At 30.7% G+C, this 25655-nt stretch overlaps 3 protein-coding genes across 3 annotated transcripts in view; 1 reads left to right on the top strand and 2 right to left on the bottom strand.

Annotated features, from left to right (window-relative positions):
- LOC139097884 (thyroid receptor-interacting protein 11-like) overlaps window positions 1–24791 on the bottom strand; it is a 29335-nt gene extending 4544 nt beyond the window's left edge. Inside the window, exons 1-6 of the mRNA XM_070649840.1 lie at window positions 24527–24791; window positions 24265–24327; window positions 8140–11098; window positions 7847–8050; window positions 3671–4214; window positions 72–538 (exon numbers count right to left, since the gene is read on the bottom strand). Of these exons, the coding sequence (XP_070505941.1) occupies window positions 72–538; window positions 3671–4214; window positions 7847–8050; window positions 8140–11098; window positions 24265–24327; window positions 24527–24673 (4384 nt within the window). The 5' untranslated portion in view covers window positions 24674–24791. The remainder of the gene's footprint in view (window positions 1–71; window positions 539–3670; window positions 4215–7846; window positions 8051–8139; window positions 11099–24264; window positions 24328–24526) is intronic.
- On the top strand, window positions 1320–3033 carry Rnmt (RNA guanine-7 methyltransferase). The gene is made up of 4 exons (XM_070649881.1): window positions 1320–1670; window positions 1730–2011; window positions 2083–2666; window positions 2729–3033. The coding sequence occupies exons 1-4, from the start codon at window positions 1414–1416 to the stop codon at window positions 2776–2778; spliced, it is 1173 nt and encodes a 390-aa protein (XP_070505982.1). The 5' UTR covers window positions 1320–1413; the 3' UTR covers window positions 2779–3033.
- A 54-nt stretch (window positions 24792–24845) lies between the features above and the next one.
- Window positions 24846–25532, bottom strand: mRpL50 (mitochondrial ribosomal protein L50). Its single transcript, XM_070649875.1, has 2 exons — window positions 25381–25532; window positions 24846–25317 (listed from the first exon to the last, which is right to left on the bottom strand). The coding sequence occupies exons 1-2, from the start codon at window positions 25509–25511 to the stop codon at window positions 24915–24917; spliced, it is 534 nt and encodes a 177-aa protein (XP_070505976.1). The 5' UTR covers window positions 25512–25532; the 3' UTR covers window positions 24846–24914.
- Between the last annotated feature and the right edge of the window lie 123 nt (window positions 25533–25655).

The raw sequence follows: 25655 nt of genomic DNA, 5'->3' as shown, positions 1-25655 counted from the left end.
AATTTTGGATAAATAAAAAATAAAATTAATAATTATCAAGTCTGGGAAAATTAATGATGGGGTATATTTACATGATAGTAATGCACGATGGACAGGAAAAACGTTTCCACGAAAAACTAAATCACAGTCTGTACACAACTTGCAATCGTATAATGTTGACAAATCTTGCTTAAATGTAGTGGCAGGTGGACGAGCTAATTCTGCCTGCATAGATAAATCTTTGAGTGCTGATAGAGCCTCATATTCCTCTAATAATGAGAAAAGCTCTGCCGGTGACCAATTTGATACAAATTCTCTCAAAATTCTTCCGTGGTCATGCTTCGATGAGCGTCTCCGACGACTTATAAGTTTTTTCTTCAATGTTGTAAAGCCAGTCACTTTTTTACGCCTTTCACGTTCTCGCACTAAATTTGTGGATTGAGTGCCTTGTGCCAAATCTGACGAAATTGTTGCCCCCATTCTATCTTGCTGTTGCTTGAAATCACACCAATAGAAACAACAAATCCATGAATTTAAACTCATTTCCTTTTGAAGCCAACTGTTGTGTAAAGGAATTAAGAAAAAAAATTATTTTTTCGTGTATTATTATTCTCTTTTGCTTATTTTGCTGTATATATTAGCCACTAAAGAAAAATATTTTCTTATTACATTTTACTGGATCACATAATACTTTATTAATTATGCAATAGTCTACACACAATAACTATTGAAGTGCTTGAAAGTGGCAAATAAGTCACTGATTTGTTATGATAAGATAATTAAATTTTGAAAATATTTTCTTCTTTCAATAAAAAAAAATGGGAAAATGGAGAAAATGGAAAATTTCTAATATTTTCTTCTCTCCTTAACATACCTAATAAGTTTGAATCCATTTTTAAAATTATACTATCGATAGAATTAATTTTACAACACTTAAAATTATTAACTTATTTCGCAAGACCCTTTTTTTATTAATTTTATTATTTTTTTCTCTCTCTTTGAACTGACGAAATCGTCTAATGGTATAAATATTATTTTTTTGGAACTGAGCGTACACGTGTTTAAAGCAACAGAAACAGTTAAAGTTATTATCAGTCAATTCGTTCAGATTATCATCCAGTGCTCTATATTGAATGCATTATTTGTAGTTAATTAGATAAAAGTGCAGAGTGCTTGATATTCATTAGTTTTGAACTGCAAAGCCAACAGAATAGGAATGTATCCATATATTTAGATTCCAATCAAGTGACTGTGAATGTATTTTGGATTATTTACATCGTAAAAGCTTCGATAAACGGTGTTTTACAATTTAAATTCCAAGAAAAAATGAGATTTTTTTTTTCTCAAAGTTTACTTCGTCAAATAAGTCAACAAAAAGTATCGGTTTTATACATTTAATTAAATTTAGTAGTAAAACACATGATATCAATTTAAATGGATGATCCTAATGTTGCCAGTGATGAAGAGTATACAGGAGAATATTCACAAGAGTCAGGAGCTCAAGATAGAAAGAGAAAATATGATGAGTTAGAAAATAACGAGGAAGACGAAGCAGGCACTCCTCAAAGCAGTAATCATGACAATGCATCGGTTGTTGCCAAGCATTACAATCAGCTGCAAGAAAAAGGTCTTGCCGAACGATTCAATTCTAAAATTTTTTATTTGAGGAATTTTAACAATTGGGTCAAAAGGTAAATAAATTAAATAAAAGCTTCAATACATCTTTACTAATTTATTGTATAACTTCCAGCATGCTAATTAGTGACTATTTGGAAAGAATCAAGGATTCAATTCAATTTGGATCTCCTTTGAGAGTTCTGGATATGTGTTGCGGAAAAGGCGGCGATTTACTAAAATGGCAAAAAGGGAACATTACATATTTGATTTGCACAGATATAGCTGGCATTAGTATAGAGCAGTGTCGTGCACGTTATGAAAAGATTACTAACAATGATCCTCCAGACAGAAAATCATTTCATGCAGAATTTTTTACTGCTGACTCAACTAGAGATCGATTAAGAGAACGTTATTCGTGAGTATTACATTAATTTGCATACACGGTCGATTGATAATTTATTCACGATGTCTGGTTTCCATTCACAGTGATCCATCAATTGAACTGAATTTAGTTAGTTGTCAATTTGCATTTCATTACTGCTTCGAATCACCAAAACAAGCAGAACAAATGCTTAAAAATGTCTCTGAATGTTTACGTGTTGGTGGTTATTTTATTGGAACTATACCTGATGCCAAAGACATAATCAAAAGACAACGTGCTGCAAAATCGGATTCTTTTGGAAATGATATCTTTCAGATTAAGTTCATTTCCGATCCAAATGATCTTCCTATTTTTGGATCTAAATATAATTTCGTACTTGACGGAGTTGTTGATTGTCCAGAATTCCTCGTTCATTTTCCGTCGTTTGTTAAACTCGCGAAAAAATTCTCATTGAAATTAGTCGAAAATGTTCGATTTGAAGACTATTTTACCAAACAAATTGGCAGAGGACGTTCATTAATTGAAAAAATGCAAGCTGTCGAAAGATATGGATTAAATGGAAATAGAAATTTGTCGAGTTCTAACGATGAAGAATATAGGCATGCAAAAGACTTTCTTCTTCAAAAAGGTGGATATGACAATCGAAAGAAATGTGGAACTCTATCAGCATCCGAATGGGAAGTAGCTTGTAAGTCTCAATTAAATTGACTTGATATTTGATGAATTAATGTCATTTTTACTGTTTTCCAGCTCTGTACATGATCTTTGCCTTTCAAAAAGTCAAAGGACCAATCGAATGATGTTGATGTTAATAAAGAAGGACTCGATTAACGTAAAGACGTCCCCTGAAAAATGAAAATAGTATCTATTGTGTTATCATGTGTTTTACCTTGTTCCATTCAATGAGAAGATTTATACTGTATTTGTTATAAAGTATGTTTCATCATTTCTCTTTATGTTTGATTGTTAATTGAAAAAAAAGTATGTAACACTAGATATTTAAGTAATTTTTTTTTTATTAAAATGTATGCATTGCTAAATATACAAATTTAAAATCTTTACTTCTTTTACTTTTCCCTCTTTTCGTCTATTGAAATATCAATTTTGGATTTACGATTCTTGCAGAGAAAAAAATCTTATGAATTAAGTTAAATATCTCATTTTCACTAATGTGATTTTAACAAGTTTTATAGCCAACCATTAAACATGCTGCTTGGCACAAAATTAAATCTAGATTGGGAGTGATAATTTATTACTTTTAAAAAATGAAAGAACATGATTACTTGTGACAAAAAGAAGATTTTTTTTAGTCTTTCAAAAACAGTTTTAAATGCAATTTCAGATGCATTGGAAATCAAAAGATGCATGAATTGTATTTGCTGATAACAATACAAATGCTATGAATACTTCAAAACCTTACAAATGTTTTACTATAATTTGTATGGTTTTGTGAACAATTTTAAATCTCATTTGTACGTTAAATTCAGTAAAGCAATTTATGCATCTTTTGATGGACGTCATTTGGCTAATGACATTATATAATACATTGATTATATCATTAAAAACAAACAATTATGGAAATATTTTTAATTAATTTTTGTGAAAAGGAGGAATAGAAAAATATACATCGAAATTGTGGAAAAAGGTATAAAAAATATATAAAAAAACGAATTTATTTAATAAAATGATAATCATGTCTCATCATGCAAAATATTTTTGAGGATTGAAGAGCTATTGCGGCTATTATAAGACGTTAACAGTGTATTCTCGCCTAAAAGTATAGGTGCTGGATTTTCAGGACTCGATGTAACATTATTTCCAGAATTGTCGATTCCACTATTACTACTTGTTGAGGACTTTCTTGTTGCTGTCGTTGTCTCTTTCTCATGAATTGTCAATAAATTTGCATTCACTCTAGGCTGTGATTCTTTTTCTAAAAATGCTACAAAAGCTTCAGTTATGCTGACATTATTATTAATATTATCATTTGATGATCTCGAAAACCATCCACCGCCTGTGCTGTTATTTTTCAAGCCAATTCTCACACATTCTGATTCACTGAGATTAAGAACATTAGATATAAGCTTCAAAATTTGATTCTTTGCTGTCGCATTCGGTGCTGTCACATATCCGACAATTAAATTCTTTATCAAATCAATATCAGCATTACTTGTGTTGGCGTTGCTTGTTTCAAGTTGACTCTTCAATGATTGGATCGTGTCTTGATATGATTTAACTGGAATGAAAATGGTTGATAAAAAGAAGAAAGTTTTTATGAAATTGATAAGAAAATGCTCAGAAAGTAAATAAAAACTGATAAGAATAAGGTAGAATGGATTGTATGGGCGATAAGAACTTAAGACTTAAAACTTGCACATTACGATGCGTTGATTCCGACAATTCTCAAGAAGAGTATTACTAAAGCACTGTCGTTTGTATTAATTTTAATAGGCCAGTACCTGTGAAATACTCATCATGAAAATGTCATTAATTCACTGCCTTTATATCTCCTATAAAAATCATCTGAAACGAGACTTAGAATGGGGTAATCTCACAAAATATAAAAGACATAGAAATTATCGCAAAAATCAGGCAAATAAATTAAAAATAATACAACATCAAGGACGACTATAACATGCATCGGGCAACCTCAATTTGCACCGTGGGCTCTCATAAAATGTATTCAAATTGAAATTCATTTTTCAAAAAGCTATGAATTTACAATTTTATTATCCCACAGTTACAATTTGAGATTTCCCCATGAACACGTTTGCGGCTGAGCTGATAATGTAAAAAAAAATATATAATAATAAGAAAAACTAATTAAGAAAAAAAAATAAAATTAAAATAAGAAACAATAATAATAATAATAATTCACAATATGCAGGAAAATCATACTTCTTTTAAGTAATAATACAATTCATGTGTCATGAAAAGTTTTCAACACAACACAAAAAATGATTATTAATAGCAATGCATGCGGTTACAATGCACTTACACGATCTACATGAGTTACAACATGTTTGACCAAATTGTGTTCTATATGTCAATGTTAATTGTTTGTCAAGACTTATGGTTAATTAAAGTTCTAGTCTATTTATTTAGTATATTAATAGAATTAGTCAAGATAAAGCTAATTAGCACCAAAGCTCGAAGTCGACTCGGGTTTTGCTTGGAAAGTCAACTCGATTCTATTTCCATTAGACATTCCGATAGTTAAATTGATTATTTTACAATTCAAATCAACTAGTTCAAAACCATACAAATGTCACATATGTCTCAGAGACATACAAATGTTGCATAAGAATTTGTATGGTTCCAAAAATTCAATAAATTAAATTTCTTCGTTGTTCAAAATGTTAATCATTCACATTAAATTATGCATAATTCATCCCGATCGGTACAAGTTCTTCATGGAAACCAGAGAGCATCCAAATGACAATAACAGTTAGAATGAAAATTGTTACTTGGACGACATGTGGCAGCCACTTGAACGACATATGATTGCCAATTAAATGCCATGTGACAGCCACTAAAACGCCATGCAGCAGCCACTTTGCGTCCATGAACAACTTGTGCCTGATCAGGCATTAATCATATTGATAGCATTAGTAACAATCAAGATATAAATAAGAAGTAATCAACAAAATCATGTCCATGTAGCTAATAAATCATAAACAAAAAAATATCAAGCAACATAAGCATAAAATAAGTAAATATATCCACAACCAAATTAGTAAAAAAATTCAAATTAATTGAGTATTAGTCAAGTAAAATACCAATTATGGATGATGAAAATAATGGTAAACCTGAAATGCTTTATATCCTTTGAATTTGCTTATCAAAAATGCAGAGTGTGTAGATTTATAATTTTTTTGGTGGTGGTGGTGGTGGGTGATAATGAAAATGTAATCAGAAAGTGGATATCAGTTGAAATCCTGAGAATTTTAATGTTTAATTTGACCCAGAATTACCAGCTGATATTGACCTTTCAATTACACAAGATATAAAATTTTGTCAACATAATAATTTCATTGTGCATAATTGCCTTATAATATAGTAAAATGATGTGACTGCAAATTTTTTATCCCTTAAATTTTTTATGCCACTTTTTTGTGTGTTAATGAAATTTTGAATTTTGTGCTTCACTTTTTTACCTTTTTTAAATAAAACTTTCAATCCGATTCCTCAATTTTTGTTAAAAATATATTTATCCACTTACAAACAATGATACCAAATGATAAAAAGTTCACTGATTCTATTACATACACCAGTGTTTTCCAAACTGTACACTAATTTATTTAAATACCATGAACCGTATGCTGTATGCGGTTTCAGTCGAAGCTTACCACTAAGGTGTCTCGTGATACAAACAAGTTTGGACAACACTGACATACACCTGGGCAAGATTGAAATGGAAGTGCTTCTCCATTCCAATGCTGCTCAACTTCTCAAAAGTAAAAAAAAATTCCTCAAATTTTCGAAATTCATCATTCAAGACATTTATGTTCTATGTACCTTACAACATAGTTCATACATATATACGATCACAGATGAAAGAATGCTAATGCTAGAATGAATGAATGAATGTTAGTCATTATCATGCATGACATAAAACCTCAAAATGTTATGAAATGAGTACAGGGAGAGTAATAAACCACATAGAACTTTAACCATGAATGCGATGCATTAATGAGAATTGACAAAGTATTTGTGGAATGATAGAAGAAATATTCAGCCATAAAGGCATGAAAAAACACCTTGTTCTCATTCATACGTAATACAAATATGTGACATTTAAGAACAAGAAGAAGACGACTACGATAAGTAAGATATTTCAATTCTTTCTCGTCTCTTTTGTTTGTTTAGGACGGAAGAAACACATATTTTTTAAAACTGAGATGATTAATATGTACCTACATTAATGTAAAATATACAACTGTTCATGACATTCATTTATGTCATCACATTTTGAGCTGATTTTTGAAAGGAAAATTGAATGTTAAAGGTATTGCAAAAAACAGTGAATAATGAATCATCACAGCACAATTGTAAAGCGCTATTTCACTCGCTGTTCATTGTTATCTCTAGTTCATACCGAAAAAAATAGCGTTATCGTCTACTAAGTATGTAAACACATAAAGCTAAGGTGTTTAATTATTTAAATAAAACTATCTTTATTCCTCCGCAAAAGAAATAAAATGAAAGCCATTGCAGGTGTTTGGAAGTAACGATTGTTGAGGTCTTATCTAAATTCTCATTAAATGGGGGCATTTCACGCAGCATATAAATAATGCTTCAATATAACGTAATACAGAATACGTAATGTTTCAACGTAATGTTTTAACGTAACGTAATAAAGAATACGTAGTGTTTCAACGTAACGTAATACAAAATACGTAATGTTTCAACGCCATGCAATACGTAACTTGAAGCAAAGTGAAATATGAATAACATTCTAGCAATTAGCAGTGACATGATACAAAGGATGTGATAAGATATGGACAAAGTGCAAATAATCACACCTTTTGGTTCCACAAAAAGAAACCACGTTTCTTAAAAGAACAAGACAGAATATCATCATCATGTAAACAATGCATACATTTATACTTCTGCATTAATATGAACCTGCGGTAATATTGTATATTCTTTTTTTGTAGGTAAATTATAAATAGAACGATGCGTGAAGAATGTGTTATCATTAACCGTACGTATATTAGTATGTATGAAGAAGGGAAAATAAAAGAAATGAATGATGAATTTATAAAAAAAATAAGTCTTTTTTTTTCACAGGAAGTAAGATAAAGTAAGGCACACACACGATAGGAACATAAATAAGAAAAAATATGTAAAGGTAAAAGAACTTACTTTCATTGTTTAATTTATCTATTGTCAATTGATTTAGTTCCAGCTGATCACTTAAACGTGCAGCAGCCATTAGGCCGTTTTTAGCTTCCTGTAGTTGGATCTGTAGTTGATTTATCTCGCCATGTAATTTAGATTGCTTCATCTTTTCACCATCCAGTTGTTTGTGTAATGCAGCTGTTTTCAACTCAATATCGTTTTCCTTATCTAAAGAAATTCAAATTTATGAAGGTAGGAAGAAGAAACAAGAATCAATCAGTCAATGAATTATTCAATTATGCAAGTTTTGACTTTACCTCGTTGGAAGATTTCAAGAGCAATTTGAAGGTTGGTGAGAGCTGCTTGATTTTTATTATCGTTATCCTCAGCAGCACTAAGCTTGTTCAACAACTCATCACGCTGCAGAATCAATAAATTGTATTGAGCTTGCAATGTCTCAGCCTGCTGATTAGCACGAATACTTGCAGATGTATAAGCTGTAGCTGATTGTTTTGCGTCTGCTTCCACTGCCATTAATTTTCCTTTATAATCTTCAACTTGCTTTTGTAGACTGACTTGTTCAAATGTGTAAGCATCAGCTACTTCCAATAAATGTTGGCGCAATCTCTCAATATCTTTATTTAATGTATTATTCATCTCAACAGCATCATTTTTCTCTTGCTGTAACAATCGATAGTTATTCTGCTCTTGAAGTAAATTCTGTGCCAGTAAGTCACATTTCTCACGGAGAAATTTAATCTGATCGTTTAGCTGTTCCATAGCTTCACTTTGATTAGACTCGACCTTTTTCGCTTCATCTTGCAATAACTGGTTTAATCGAAGGATTTCATTGTGATACTGAACATTTTCATTGTGCTTTGTTGTCACTAGAGTTATTAGGCCTTCTTTTTCCTTCGCAAATGCTGATGCTGTTTCCTCAAGTAAAATTATCTTCGATTTGAGTTCATCGACATTCTCCATTCCTAATAGTTTACTTTCAAGTTCTTGAACTTGCTCAGCTGATTGTTGTAGGTTCTTCATATTAATATCATTAAGTTGTTCTAATTCCTTGCATTTTATCACAATTGATTGATTTTCGAGCATGATTGCTTCTTTTTCTTTAGCTAGTGATGTCAACGATTCTTCTAAAGAAGCGATTTTTGCTGTTAATTCTGGAGAACTGGATGTTGCTTGCAGATTGTCTTGCAATTCCTGTACTTTTTGATTCAAAACCTGAATATTCTCGACATTAGATTCGTTGATTTTAGTAAGGTTCTCGTAGTCTAATAAAATTGATTGGTTCTTATTTAAAAGCTCCCTACTTTCGTCATAAAGCTTCTGTTTCTCTACTAAAAGTGACTGGTGTTGTTGTGACAATTCTAATGCAGATTTTTCTACTACTTCCTTTTCAGCTGTAAGTTCATTTAATGACCTCTCGAATGATTCTTTTTCAGCAGTCAACGCCGATAGATTTGTTTCAAGACACTGTTTTTCATTCATCAATTTTGAGCATGATTCTTCAAGTAACTCAATTTTTGCTCTTAATTCCTCAATTACGGTTGTTTCTAACATTTGCTTTTGCAGCTCCTGTACCTGTTCATTTGATTTTTTCAAGTTTTTCAAATTAGCATCATTTAATTTCTTCAATTCATCGCATTCAACCAGTAGTGATTCTTTTTCATTTTGTAGCTGTTCTAAAAGCTTCTCATTTTCAGTGAGCTTTTGTGTCATAGAAGCTTTAGCATTTTCAAGTTCATTCAATTGCTCATTCATTGATTTCAGTCTTTCCAATTCACTCAGTACTTTCGTTAATTCATGCTCCTTGTCACTAAGTAGCTTATTGCTTTCCTCAACTGTCGTATTTTGTGATGTCGATAAAGCTTCAATTTGTGTGGATGTTGATTTTTCCAACTCATTGTATTTCTTTAAAATTTCATCTTTCTCTTTCTCAATATCATCGAGTCTATTTTGTAGCTCTATTTCGCGATCTTTATAATATTTGAGTTCTTTTTGCAGGATGTTCCTTTCCTCTTCCGATTTCAACTCATTAAGCTCAAACAAATAATTACATTTCTCATTTTCTAAATTCTCTATTTCCTCTCGATAGCTTTTACACCGTGCGACATTTTCGGTCAGTTGACTTTTGAGTGACTGTATCTGATCGAAATATTCAGTTCGTTCAACTTCAGTTTCTTCCAATCGTGTTATCATCGAGTTATAATCATCATCAACCATTTTATTATTTGTCACTGTTGGCGTGATTCCATCTACTTCTTCGTCGTCATCATTTTCCATTATCGTTTCCAACTTTCCAGAAGAACGAAGATTTTCAATATCAGCTCTTAGGATTTTGTTATTTTTCATCAATTCTGAGCACTCAATTTCGTAATTAATCAGTTCAGATTTGAGAACATCTCGTTCTTGTATGTGTTTGATGGACTCATCCTTAATGTGCTTATTTTCATCGATCAATTTTGATATTTCAAAATCCATTTCGCGTACTTTTAAGGAAGTTGATGTGATCCATTTAGTAAATCTTTCCATAAAGCTATCCTCACATGTAAACTGTTCATTTAGTTTAAAATTGGAATTTATGAGGGAATTAATTTTCTGAAGACATTCATTATTGTTGCTGGGTGTATTCTCTCTGAGATTTTTGACAGTTTCTTTGAGGTCCGAAATTTCACTTTCATAGTTCTGCATTGTCTCTACATACTCTTCAATTTGAAGCTCATATTTCTTTGCCACATTTGTCATTTCATCACTATTTATCTTGTGCTGTTCCAATTGCGAATTTAGAGAATTTATTTCAGCATCTTTTGCATCCAGCGCGTTGTGATATTTTTTTATCAATTCATCCTTCTGCTGTTCAAAACTTTTCACTTCCTCAAGTGTAGCATTTAATTTATCTTGAAGAGCATTCTTTACATCAAGAACTTTTTCGACAGCAAGTTGATGTTGCAAATCCAACTCCTCAATACTCTTATTAAGCTCTTGATTTTCTGCATTTAAATGCTTCAATTTTTCATTCAACTCAGCATTTTCAATACTTAAGCTTTTGACTTTTGACTCCTTTACATTTAATTGCTGTTGCAATTTATCAATAACATCATGATCATTTGTGTCCAATGGAATTGTCGTCAAGTCATGTTCCACATCGTGTGATTCAGCTGCATCTTTTTCCGACTCCCAAAACCAATTGTCATTGCTGTGCTGCTGCTGTTGACTGACTGATGAATTATTTGCATTCTTTTGTTGTTTTTCACTATCTAACAACTGTAAAGACACAAAAAAAAAATACATATACAGTCAGTCTAGATTAACATCCATTACACAACTTGTAATTTAACCTGTGACATTGTTTTATAATATGACAGTCATAATTCAAGAGGAAAGAACAGAAACAAAAATAAAAAAATTATTGAGTTTGCTGTTTTTGTGGAAGAAGAAAAAACCAGAATGGCGAAAAAAAAGTTAGGTATTGCCAAACGATATTAAAATGTTATTACTTTACTGTCTCCGTTATCAGCAAAAAAATAAATTTTTCCATACATTTTATGACGATTTCACGATCATGAGTTTGTAGTGCGCAACAATTGAGTTTTTTTTTGCCTTTTTTGTGCCGTTTTCATTTGGTGCTTTGTGGAACTAGAACTATCGGTTTAACAATTTTTTGTTATTTTTACAAATATAAATGATGACTTTTTTACGAGTACCTACATTACTTCTATTTCGTTATCGCTATAACGAATTTATAAGCGTGAAAAGCGTTTCAATTTTGTTGTTTAATTTTGTATCGGGTGAGGAATATGGTTTCTTTTGTGAACAATATGGCTGATATTACAACAAGATTCGATATTTTCTTATTTTAAATTGATTTTGTAAATTTACATAGTTGACGCGGCAAACAATTTTATTTTTTCACACACATTTTTCGGACACGAGTATTAGAATTTTTTTATTCCTGAATTATGGATATGTTTGTTCTGGTTTAAGAGGTTATGGTATGCTTTGGGATAGTAACTTATGTAGTCGAGTCAACATATAAAATTTGAGTCGAGGTCGGGCTCTTTGCACAAGAAAATGCATTCAATGATTTTATTTTGGTTACACAGTGGTTTTCCCATGTGTTACATCCGTACCAAAAGTACACCAGTGTATATCAGGTGTACCATTGCTATATCAAACCGTACTGTGCCTTACCATTCCGTTTCACCACTGTTCTCAATCATAAAGCCTTATTTTATGATTTGTGGATTTTATTAGGAATATAAATTATTAACTTACACACATTTGCGTATAAATGATTGGATTTTGGTCAGAAATGACGTTTTCTGGTACAGCATATAGCACTACATTTCAAATGATGCCAAGGTTTGTGTATCAATTTTTGAGTCCAAAACCTCAAAAACCATGATTTTTATGTCAAAAATTGTCGGCAAAATTTCCAAAAGTTTTTGAAATGCACAAGATGGTTCCAATCAATTTAAAAATCCGGCACCAGGTTGACGTGGCTCTAGACAAAGTCGGAATCACGCCGGGCTGGGATCAAATTTGTGCTATTGGGACTAATTAAAATTCTTGAACTAAATTTTAGTATAGATTTTATCGCATTACGCCTGCAATGCTAAGTTCGTGGCTTTCTACGTACACTGTATTTTTAATGGAATTATTTTAAAAAAAGACACAACTTTCTGTAAAGCTTATAAATAAATTAAAAATAAAATTCGAGATAATAATTTTGAATGCAAGTTAAACCCCAAAAAAATCAAACTTTGTCCACATTTTTCTAAGGAACGAAGTAAAACGTGGCTCTTAATTTCTCCTAAGCATGTCACATTTCCGAAAGTTTCAAGTTATAAATTTTTTGTCACTTTCGTCAAGTTCCTTAAATTTCATTACAAATATTTAATATAAATTGAATAGCAGCAGTTAAAGTATTACATTTCAAGTGTAATAAAACTTATAGCCAATGCCATAGAAAAAAAGGTATGGAATCTGCTAATCACATTACATTTATTGTACGTACATAAATGTGATATGGAAAACAAAATGGACGAATTGATAAAAACTTGAGCGTTTATGGTTAGAAATTCCAAGAAAAAAAAATATTGAGGCACAAAAAATTCAGAAAATGAGTTAAATAATGTTTGACAATATTTACCAAATAATTAATCCAGACATTCGTCGGGCCGAAGTAAAAAAAAGAACTTCTGTCTTTCAATGATAAACAATGAAAAAACAGAATCACACAACAATTGTCAGCACTTGTACAAATTAACTCGATAAGTTAAACAAAATATTTCAGTCACTTCTAAATGAACTTTGTGAATGAATGAATGAGTCAAAGCCACGGGGGAAAAACTCAAGTCTTGTGATATATTCGTTATAACGTTTCAACTCATACTGAATCATGCCTCAAAAAGTTTTTCATTCCATACCTCTATTTAGTTTAAACAATTTTTTTTAAACTAACTCTTATCGCTAGCAATATTAATAATTTTTTTTCCCTCCGCTCCAACACATACAACTGTATGAATGAATGAAGTAAATACATTATGGGCTATATGAGAATATATGAGAAGTCAAACAAAACAAAAAAAAATAATAAAAAAATATAAAAATTGGTGGAAGAAGTAACAACAAAGAACAATATGTATACAGGTATAAAGTAATATTATACACACATTTTCTAGGCACTTAGTTCGTTAAAACTCGTAGAGTTTACTTAATGATAAGGATGTAGAATGTTGTTCAAATATAGGTGTACAATATGATACGTAAATGTGAGGAGGATTGCTAGTCACACCGAATAGAAAATTGAGCTGTTTTTTTGTGGACGAAAATGTTGAATGAAAATTGGCTCTGGAAGTTGACTTGAAATTACACTTTTGCGGAAATAGGGGAAATTGAACTTCCAATTTGATATTTTTTCAAATTCCTACTACTTGCTGTAACCACATGGCTCTGCATTTGGAGCTAAGGTTATAACAAAAGGCTTTCTATCAGCCTCGGTTACGTATTTTGTACAAATTTTATGTCCGCACGTTAACCTGACATTCTTTCATCACTGCCAAATAGGTTTTAGAGCTCCTGACAGTCGTATGTCTTGCTAATTCCAACCAGAGGCGGTGAAACAAGCTTGTATTTCTGTCCTAGCTATGGCATTTGCTATGGCATTCTTCTTTCTAAGTGTATGTCCTATCTAGCCATACTTTCTCATATGTCTCTCAATATTGATGAACTCCCCATTTAAAACATTAGTAAATGCAGCTTGAATCGAGTAATTCAGAGTATTATCCAATAAGCCATAAAGCCGTACCTAAATCTAGAGCTCAAAGCAAATAGAAAATTTGCTAAAATGAAATTATGCTTCAAGTATTTTCTGTTATCATCACCATTGTGCATGAATAAATAAAACGTTACGTTATCAGTCATAATTTTAGCCGAATGTTAATATCAGTAATGAATAATCGAAAAAAAAGCGAGGTGGAAGGAGGGGGGAATGAAATATAATTATTATTGGAAAACGTGGAAACTTTAGACAGGTGCGACTGATAAGAAACATTTGAACATTTGCTTTTTTTTGTTCATTTTGCGTCATTTACGAGCAAACACATGGACGTTGAAATTATTAAGCTTTTCTGCCTTGCATTTGAATCTTTTGTTTATTTAATAGCAAATATTTTTCCTCTTTTTCTCATTTATGCGTTACTTAAAGTAAATCAAACATAAATGTAAATAATAAGAAATAAAACAAGTAAAATATTTTGTTGTGGATAAGAAAATACAAAATACAGAAATTCAATGCACTAGTAAATTATAATTTGTCATGGAATATGAAATTGTATTGTATTGTATTGTATTTCAAAGCCATTTATGGCATAAAATCTAAATGATGTCAAAGCATTTTTTTTATATATACCTACAGATATGTATGTATGAAACTGAATATTACTGAATCACAAGTGCACTCAAAACTCATTAAGCACTTGACATGAAAAAAATAAAATAATCTATGCAAAAGAAGCTATTCATTATGATTTCATGTACGTGAAAAATAGCGAAAAATTTACAACAATGTAATGCTGACAATTTCTTATTTATGGCCTTTTTATCCCTCACTTGACTTTTATGGAATAAACTAGGACTGGACTTCAATGTGGAGTTGTCTTTTTTGATTTTAGGGAGTCTCGACTCCCAATGTCCTGCCAACTATGGGTTAAACTATTTATCATTCGTGTTATCCCCTGACTCTGCTTAATATACTGCTCTGAACTTTGAGCCTGGATAAGTATGTTAAATGATAGAGTAAAGACTATCTGACCCACTTCGTCTGAAGGATGGCATTGCCACAATCCGACTAGGGATGGTAAGGCACAATCGAACATACTCGATATCAACTTGTATGCAGAAAACAAATTAAGGTAAAAAGGACTTGAATAACAATGACGACCCAATGCAAGCAACAATATTAGAAATGGATATGTTGAAATGATCATTTTATTCAGGAAGAAGATCAAACAAAGCTGCAACTAATTTATAAAATGGTTGCATATTCCCACAAAAAAAAGTCATGATGACAAGTCATCAAGCACGAAACACTTAAATGTTTGTGAAAAATGCAACATAATGCATGTATTCATTTATTAGTTATAATATTACTTGTTGCTGCTGCTGTTTGTCATGCATGGTAATTCAGAAAAATTGATTTTGATAAAGTTAGAGCTTTACAGTTAAAACGTTTCCACAAGTAATTGCCATGTTTGTATAAAAAATCATCAACATGAAAAATCAGTTTTTTGTCGTAATCAAAATAGTCAGCGAGGTCACCTCATAATAGCATTTCAACAGCAAAAAAAAAAATAATATTTATATGTTCGCACAGGTAGGTAGGTAGAGATAGAGAGAAAATTTCATAATTAATAATTGTCATATCATCGGAAGTTCGTGGTTTATACTTATCTCCATGTGCATTAAACTATGAAAAATAATAATTTTTATTTTCTGCTGTTTTTCCTCTCCACTTATTACAAGGTCTTAATGCCCTCACTTTTAAAAATTTACACGTATATTATAGAATGATAATAATAATTTTTATATATAAAAATATTAAAAATTTGGAACGAAATGTCGTTTAGCCACACAAAAAAAGGCAACGAATTAAGTCATTTTTTTGTTGTCGGTGCTGCTAAATCTCGCGGAAAATTTGTGTTTATTAGCAAATTTGTAACAATTCTATATTTTTTTATAATGAGCTTCTCATCAGAACACAGGTTGTGTACGTGCTTGTATCTGATAAAAACATTTCGCTCTTCCTGTCACTAAATATTTTTGTATTTATATAACATTACGGAATCATAGAGATTCTCTGCAATTATAGTCATTATTCGAAACTGTGAAACTTTTGATGCATAGATAAATCTAGCATATGACAACGTCATTTCCGAGAAATCAAGTGACATGAAAGGGTCAAACTATAGGGATAGAGACCTAGTCAGAGGCTATACATTATTGATTTTGGTGTGGATATACATCAAGAAGTTTGTTGCCTTTTTGAAGACGTTAGATTCTCAAATCTACATATTCCATGACCCAGGTTATATCAATACAATATACCTAACCACAATGTGATTGTCACAAATAACACAAACTAAGCTGACGTGGCTAGAAGCACCCAAAATCAACTAGACTATCTCTAGGATTGAACTAAGAGGTCGTATTGAATCGATTGGCCGACACTCCAACCATTAAGCCATTACTACTGCTTTGCTGCCTATCATTAGTTAGCCATTACTTCAAAAAAGCTCAATTTCTCGGAATCAAAAAATATGTTTCCTTTCATAAATTTTCACACATGTCTGACTACCATTTAGCTACATGTTAATTAAAACGACCTTTATCTTTAATTATGTTAAGTCAAGTCTCATGTCATCATCCAGATAAAACATTGACCTTAACAACTACACGAAAATTTTTAGAAACTTCATATCAATCATCCATAACCAATTATGTCAACGGAAGTGTCGGTGGTGATAATGCCCTGACACTTATCAAGCAAGCAAAATGGCTATCCAATGGAATGAAATTCTTATTGAGCGGAAAGAAAATTGCATAAGTTTTAACCCTTTATGACTTATGTGCATTATTTCCATACAAATAAAGAAAAACTTTATGTGTACACAAAGAGAAAACTTTGTTCCGTACTCACCTTTACAAATGAAAATAAGAATAAGAGTTCATTAATATTATTTATCGTCTTGTGACAATATTTAACAAAAATATTCACGACAAATAATGTGCAAATATTACAATTCCTTAAATAAATGCACCTTTTTAGTTGTGAAATGGAATGAATCAATGCATGTAATTATTGTAAATATTCATATTGCTTGTTTGTGCAATGGAAGTATGAAGATTTTCATATTTTAATTCTCTTTTAATAAACATTGTATATGCCATAATGTAATCCTTAAAGTTTCCAAACGATAAGCAAATTCAGTACAAATAAGCAATTAAGTACGCCTTATGATTAAGTAGGCTGTTGCTCATAAGGAAAGCATTTTTGCAGTAAATAATCTTTAATAAAAATAAGCAGCTCAATACAGCTACAAAAGCCGCAAACACATGAGAGAATCACACAATACATTTAATCTTTAATTCATCGATTATTCTCAACAGAAACTAGCTACGGTCCTCTCCATGACATAGTTTCGTCTTTACTAATTTAGTTGTGGGACAATACTTATAGAGAAGAAATACATCATTGTCGATTTAATCACGCAATATTCATATATGTGAATATTTTAAATGGGTAGTAAGAATGATAATAGACCTTAGGCTACATACAATTCATTTGAGAAATTCTCACAAATATGGAAGTTGATGTTTTCTCAAGCATTGACCGAAATTTTAACTAAATTTTTATAAAAACAATCATTAAATGTGCACAGTTAGCCAATGAGACATTTAAGCCCTGTTGTATTTAAAAGTCGTGACTAAGAACGATTTGTAATAAATTTAGTGTGACATTTTGTGGTTTTTTATGTCGCTAAAAGAATCATCGTCAATTGCAACTAGCCACATCAACAGTTTTTTTTAATTATTTGTTTATGGGCTCACTTCCAAACGTAAGGTAGAGTTGCACAACCACTTTATTAGATTGAATCTTTCGCGGTTTTTAATTTTTTTCAATATTAAGGTCATGCATAAATTTCTCATTATTTTAATTCGAGGGCTTTTAAATATATTTGCTGTTTTTTTTTTAATAACTTCCAATCTGTGTTAAAACAACCAGCAATAATGACTGAGAAGTGAGAAACATCAGCACGAGATATTTCCTTAATTCACGATTAAGTAATTTTAGAATCACAAGTCAAGCTGATTTTAACATTAGAACGTTAATGTGTGTTCCTTCTAATACAATCACAATCTAATGACTTCCAAGTAATATGCAATAAAAATATTATGTAATACTGACTGATTTTATTGTTATTATGCACATATCGCAGGGCAAGTGATTCCTGTTTTATGAGAAACAAACCTGATCGACAAGGAGGCAACCGAATACTTAGAATCAAGCGATGCAACTTGACAAAAACAATCAAATTGGTCAGTTGACTTCCACTTAGTTCTAAGTATCTACCTTGTCATCGTGATGGCGAAATATATACTGATCCGGACATCAATATGAGATTGGTTCTGATTATGTTATTTGGATATTTAATTATACTTCTTTCTAATTTTAAAAGTGTTAAATGCCAAAATTAAGCAAATGCAAGGCTTTATCAGAAATTGATTAAATTTACATTACTGAATGGCAATGCTAAGTGACCATGGAGAGTATTGAGCAACTAAGAATGTTATTTGAGGCTTTTAGAATTTTATCATAAGATTTAGAGCAAGTGCTAATCATAAAACTGGCCAAGCATAACAAGTAGTTTTCATACAACACATATAGCAAGTAATACACTGAACAGTTCAATGTTATGATACTTTTGTATTTTCATTCTTATTTTTCCGATCTTTTCGAATGTGAAAGAGAGATGAAGATGCACGATGCATCTAATTAACGTAGCACTTATTTGAAGAAATTTACATAAGAAACTTACTTCAGTATTAATATTTTTTACATCTTTAAGTGCTTGAATCAATAACAATATTCCTTTACAGCTAAGTACGTTCATGCATACATGAAAGACATTGAGAAATTTAATGTACAAAATACTTGAAGTGATGCTGTTCAGAAGGAGAATCAGTAGTGAAAAACTTATTAGACATTTATTTCTAACTTGTTGAATTTCACAAACATGTATTAATAGGAAGGAACTCTGTTAATAGATTGAAGTTCTGTATTCATAAGTATTGATAATAAAATTTAGAACATGTATCAATAAGGTTGTGTGCTGACTGATCGAAATGTGGAGTAAACTATTATTTTTTTTCATGCGATAAGACTTCCAATCTGTCATATTTCTTTTCAACTAACCCTAACTATTGATTTTATAAATAAATCATGATGTGTTGCTATAACGTTCATTTGACATTTGAATAATATTTATTGAACTTAGTTGTAAACCCCTTTTTCATAAAAAAGGTTCAGTCTGCTTTTGAACTCTGATAAATAAACATCTAATTATATTTCCGTGAGGAAATAGTTATAATTAAACTACATAAATCACTCAATCTGATGTGAATTACATCAGGGTTACTTTTTACAAATCTCAATAGCCATATATATGCCCAAATAAAGAATTTTTACACACAAAGCCAAATTTATAAATAAAGAATATTATTTCATACATCAGCAACATGCAAATCAACATAGCTGGTTGGAATATATTTAAACCAAAAAGTCTTTTTAAATTTTAAATGAGTCTAACTAAATTTATGTAAAGAATAAAACGAAAATGGACTCGACTTGAAGTAGACTCAACTGTCTCGACGACTCAATAAATAAATCTAATCAATATTAGTCTCTGACATTGATTTTTTTCTATAGCATAAATAAATTTTTAATACAATAAATTGCATAAATTAGTGTGCAATAAATGTTCTAGGTGTGCATAGCCACAAGATCACAATTTTGTCAACGATCATGAATAAAACTTCAACTTACTCATCATTTTTAATAAACTTCAAAATGAAATCTGAAGCTTTAGCGATTTCTCAGAACTAAAAAAGTGCTAATGTATTCACATTTTTATATTTTTTTCAACTTTCTTACAACTTATTAAATAACGATCTTTGCAACTAAAAGTCTCGAGTCAGACTGAGGGATTGTTTTACATCAACTTCATTGAATCACATGCGAAGAAAAAGATTTGTTTTTTTTTTTTTCATTATTCGCATAAAAATGCATTAATACATGTAGCAAAAAAAGCAATGATTATTAGCTTCTCATCACTGTTTGTCGATTATTTCAATGCTCTCCTATAACATGACATTAATTGCATGAATTAATAAAAAAATAATTTATAAAGCTATACTTAGACAATTTGATTCTAATAAAATAAATTTAATAGAAGGAAGTTGGGAAGTAATACATTAACTATATGTACATATATTGAATGTGTCTCTAGTCTTTGTAAATCACCGCAATTATGCTGAATGTTTTTCTCACAACAGTAACGATCTAATGATCATGTAGTTAGAACAGATAGCAACAAGGGAACTAACAATTTCAAGATTTTGTGTAATTTTAAATTCCTATCACTTTTGACTTTAAATGTCATAAATGTGGTGCTACATAGACTAGTGTTGTCCGAAACCGCACAAAGCATGTGGATCATTAAACATTTGACGGGGCACTGTTAGGACAAAACTGAGCTAGGCAATACTTTGATCTAAGGAAGCCATAATCATAAAATATTTTCAACTTGTATGCCCCTTTTGAATCAACTCATCATCGCAAATTGAAATAAAAATGCACTTTTTCTCATTGATAATGTGATTATTTTGATAGAGATCCGGAAAAATGTTTGCCTTAATGAAAAACACGTGATGGCTGAATTTCAAGTCAGCCAATCATTACGCACAAATATGTGTAGTACATTAACATGGCAAAAAGAAGAAATATAGTCTGACAAAAAAATGACACATTTGTTAAGAAATATGGAGAAAAATTTAAGCTATAATCAACAACTCACACCTTCCAATATAATATTCAAGACCGAACCAAAAAAAAAAAAATAAAACTGTACTGTCAACTCTGAACACCTTTGATACTAACGAATGACTAAACTTTGTCGCCGCTATTTTAAAACGTTCAACGTATGCTTATAAGCAAAGACTACATATTTTTGAATAAACAATTATTCTTACGTTCTTTTTTTTAACTTCAAATAAATTTCTTTTCATTTTTTTTCGTATGAAAATATGTTAAACAAATATTAAAAAAAACCACCACAAAGATACAGAACTGTGAGCATACAGTTGAAATTCATTGTTGAAATTATATATTGTGGTGGTTGGGGGATTTCATGATGGTGATGATGGTTTCTTGACTCCACAAGACTTGTGATATTTGTTTAAAGCAATCCACATACCAATATACAATTTTTTAAAAAACATTAATTATAACCTTAAGAGATGACGTTAAACGACGAATGTATTAATATGTCAATATAAGGAGAATAATAGTATTCTGAATGTTACACTTATTTATAATACAAGTTGTTGATGTGGCTTAGTAAGCATATGTTACGTTTATAGATCTTTGATTAGCCTTATAGGGAGAAGTTTTGACTTTTCATTTCCAATTTCCATCCGGATTCTAATTTGGTCTATACATAGATCAATTTATATCTCGAGTTCAATCACTCAAGTGCTACATGCATACCGAGTTATAGATATGCAATCATTCTCAGCCACTCTCAGTTTTCAAAGTTAGAGAAAACACGAGGATTTTAGCCGATAAAATTGAATTTAATTTTAATCTATGATTCTTATTTGAGAAATTTTTTAGATTGTACAATCTATTGTTCGTGTATAAACAAGGCTACTCACAGATATTATTTACACTCAATTATTGCAATTAATGTGGAATTGCTAATTGACTAACTTGAAGTTAACATTGAAAGATCGTTTCATTGAACATTTTTTTTTTTAAAGTGAGAATGAAAATACTGACAGAAAATGGAAATCCATGTCGCAATTCATAAAAGCATAATTTACTATCAAGAGGAAATATTTTATTGAGCACATTGCTGTTGAACCAACCAACCACGTTTTCACATTAAGTTGATTGGGTGGAAAAACGCATTTTTGTCATGATTTCATTCATGTCTGTTTTTTTCTTCTTCTTCTTCTTGTTCCCGAAAACTTGTTCACAAATCGGCTTTTTGATTGTCAAAATAAGTTCATATATATGGCATATGGACGACTTTTTTTTAGCAGTTTTGAAGATGCAGGTTGATTGTTTGCAAATTAGTTTGAAAAATGCAAATCATAGGAAGTGATTTTCATGACTAGAACCGTTAATATCTGAACTATCTGATTAAATTTAATTGTTTTGAAAAGTATCGAAATATTTATTGGAAGGTACTCGAATAAACATGGACAATGCTTATGAGTTTGCTAACAAAATTGGACGATCACGAGGACGGCCAAAGAATTCATGGAAGGAAACTGTTGACAGAGTCAGTATTGGATTTGGTATTAGAAATTAGCAAATGTTACCTCGCGATAGGGTCAGTTTTAGGCATCATTCAAAGAAAGTCATGGATCACAATTAATCTGCACGCTTATTTAGAAACCATGCTTATTGTCTGTTAGGTGTAAAGTGTTCTGCCCCAAATAAATGCGTAAATGTCAACAAGGTTTGATAATTTCTTAACTTTTTCTCTTTATCTTATCAGACAGAAATGTAAGTATGTATTCCAAATTTCTCGGAAATGTTGTTTTTGTGACTTTATTTTCGCAAGCATGAAAGCAAGCGTCTTTGAAATATAAAATTAGATTCAATAGAAATGTGGACTAAATAGAAATTCTACGTAAACTTTTGTGATGTCACATTGCCGCATTTATTGTTTACATTTGAATTTTAAATATGCATGTAGAAGAAAATATATCTTAATTAAATTCATAAGCTTGCGTTCACTAACCTCATGAAGTGCTCAACTTTACAGCACAAGTCTTTTTCTGACCACTATAATATTATGAATCCATCACCACTATTATCACCAATGAATTTAAATATTATTTCACTACGATGTACACAGTTTTTCATCGGAAAAATTACTTTCGCATGTTCTAGCGAGTCAACGAATAATGAGTCAATTTCAACAGGTGTTTTCGCCTTTTATACTTTTTCCCTATTTTTTTTTATCCATTTGACATATTGTTATGTAGATTTTTTTTATTAATTCCATGCACATTTAGTGCTTTCCGATGATAATTTTTCCCTCATCACTTTGTGCTTTTCTTTCCTACACTTTCCACTATTACATAGTTCACCACACAATATTTCTGTTCCTGTCTATTGTTCAATATGATATCTCTCCCATTCAACATTTGTAAGTATTCCGACCAATAAACAGAGAAAAAAAAACAGCCAAACAGGCAAAGTAAACAGCAAATTCCTCTTATCGGAATGAAAAAAAAATTAAATTAATGTGTCTCACACTGATAAGGAGTTGGAAATATTTTGTACATATATATCGATGGAATAAAGTGTGCCGAATGAAGCGAGTAAAGAACTGCTTAGCATGTGAGGGTTGAAACATTTAGACAGCCATCGTTTAGTCAATAGTTCTAAATATTACAGCACATGATGTATTTTCGTCATATACCTATGCGTTTAATTTTAGTTGCGTTATCAGGCATAATGTAAACATTGATTCCAATCGATATCAAAAGGTGCAAGCCTTAAATATTATTTCATCCAATAAATCATTCATATATCCATTGATATAGGCATAAATACCTATCATTCTGAATTTAAGGGAAATATAAAAATTAAGCCGATTTCATTTAAGGCAAAAGTAAATAGGTAGATTATTTGTACCTAGTTTTGCTGTAAAAAATTCGTTTCACATTTTGAGTACATAGCAGCGATGTGCAAGTGTACGAGAGGCAAAAAAAAAACGGGAAGCATAATCATTAGAGGCTATAAAATCCATTTGCTAGAAATAATCACTTCTATGACGATTTTTTTGGGGGAAAAAAATATGGAAATTGTTAAAGCGTAACATAATACTAAATTCCATATAAATTTTGAAGTGAGAAATGTGTATACACAAAATAACAGCAGAAATTGATAACAACATCACTTGCACAATATAAAATGTGTCGTTGTAATTTATGATTATAATAATTAGCAATTTCACACTTTAGTGATTTTGGTGGTTTTCATTTATTACACATATTTTTTTCGGTGCTACATATAGCATCTTCCTTTCATTATCCATTACGTCATTTTTGTATCTAATTTGCTTACTCACCGTTCTAGTGTCATTCAATTTAGATTGTTGATAGTCGAAAATTTGTTTCCGCAACAGTTCAATCTACAAATAAAAGCAAGAGACATTGCATGAACTTTTCGCACATAAATAAAATAGAGGATTTGCAAGAGGAATTTGATGACAACATAGAAAATTTTTATCAAAAAACTGATGATGACAACAATTTTAAAATATGTTTATAAACCGCGCATCATTGAACGCCTTTTTGTCTACTGGATTAATGGATATGTTGTGCATTTACCTCTTCTAACTGATGTTGACATAATTTCTTTAAATTGTCGTTGTCGTCTTTTGTTGATTTTATAGTTTCTGACGTTTCTTCCTCAAAATTAATTTTCTCTTCTAGTGCACTTTTCAGTGATTTAAACGAATCATTAAGGAAATTCATGACTTTACATTACACTTATATTTATCGCTGACATCAAATAATACTTTTAATTTTCTTAATTACACCACTTTCACGATTTTCTACTTTTTCCTTGATGTTTTTAAATTGAAAATTAGGGTCAATTCCTTTGTTATTGTTATTGATCATTTAAAAATTAAATAGTCGTTAAAGATACTGTTAAATTTCTTTCATTAATTTTATTAACTAAAATGGTTTATTGACAATAAATTTCTAAAAATTATTATGGCCAACTAGATTTTGCAATATGACCTTTGTATTTTTTACGATGTTTCAAACTTGTCACAAGCGTAGAGCTTTTTGGAAATGCTGATACTCCGTCAGTTTCTGGATCATAACGTTTTGCTTCTGATATTATATGGAGATTAGGAATCGATTGATCTAATTCCTCATAAGGTGTTCGACAATTTACAGGAGTTTGATAAAACTCAGTAACATCCTTAATTGATTTCATTTCATAGATCCGAGAATTAGGCACAAAATGTCCATTGAAGACTTTCGAGCATTCATTCAACAAATTAAATTTCTTCTCTTGAAAATTCGTAACATTTAATTCCTTCACAACATCATTGATTTTTTGTTCAACATCACTCGGTGGATCATAGGAATTTTGTGATCGTAAGAATCTAAAATAATTTAGACAGTAAAAATCATATGTTTTCAAGAAAAATTCAATTTTGGTTACTTACCCTTTTGCTTTCAAGCTGATTGCTGCTGATTCTATTTTCTTCACTACTTCCGGCTTCCTGAATGGCTTAATTTTATTGTTTTTGCCATAATATCTTACAGAAAAATTAAAAAATCCCAAAGAACGAAACATTTTTTTTGGTTTGTTTTGGGGTCGTTTATCAATTACGTCAATTAAGAATTTTTTGAATGGCTCAAATAATAAAATTAAAATATCTCACAATATCTTGAATGATTCTCACCAGAATTAAGTCAATGTTGTTAAATACATTATATT

Source organism: Chironomus tepperi, unplaced genomic scaffold (assembly GCF_022539635.2).
Source record: "Chironomus tepperi strain 1889 unplaced genomic scaffold, CSIRO-AGI_Ctep_v1 contig_441, whole genome shotgun sequence".
NCBI classification, from domain to species: Eukaryota; Metazoa; Arthropoda; class Insecta; order Diptera; family Chironomidae; genus Chironomus; species Chironomus tepperi.
Note: the sequence above shows the minus strand (reverse complement) of the source record. Positions and strands in the feature narration are given on the sequence as shown.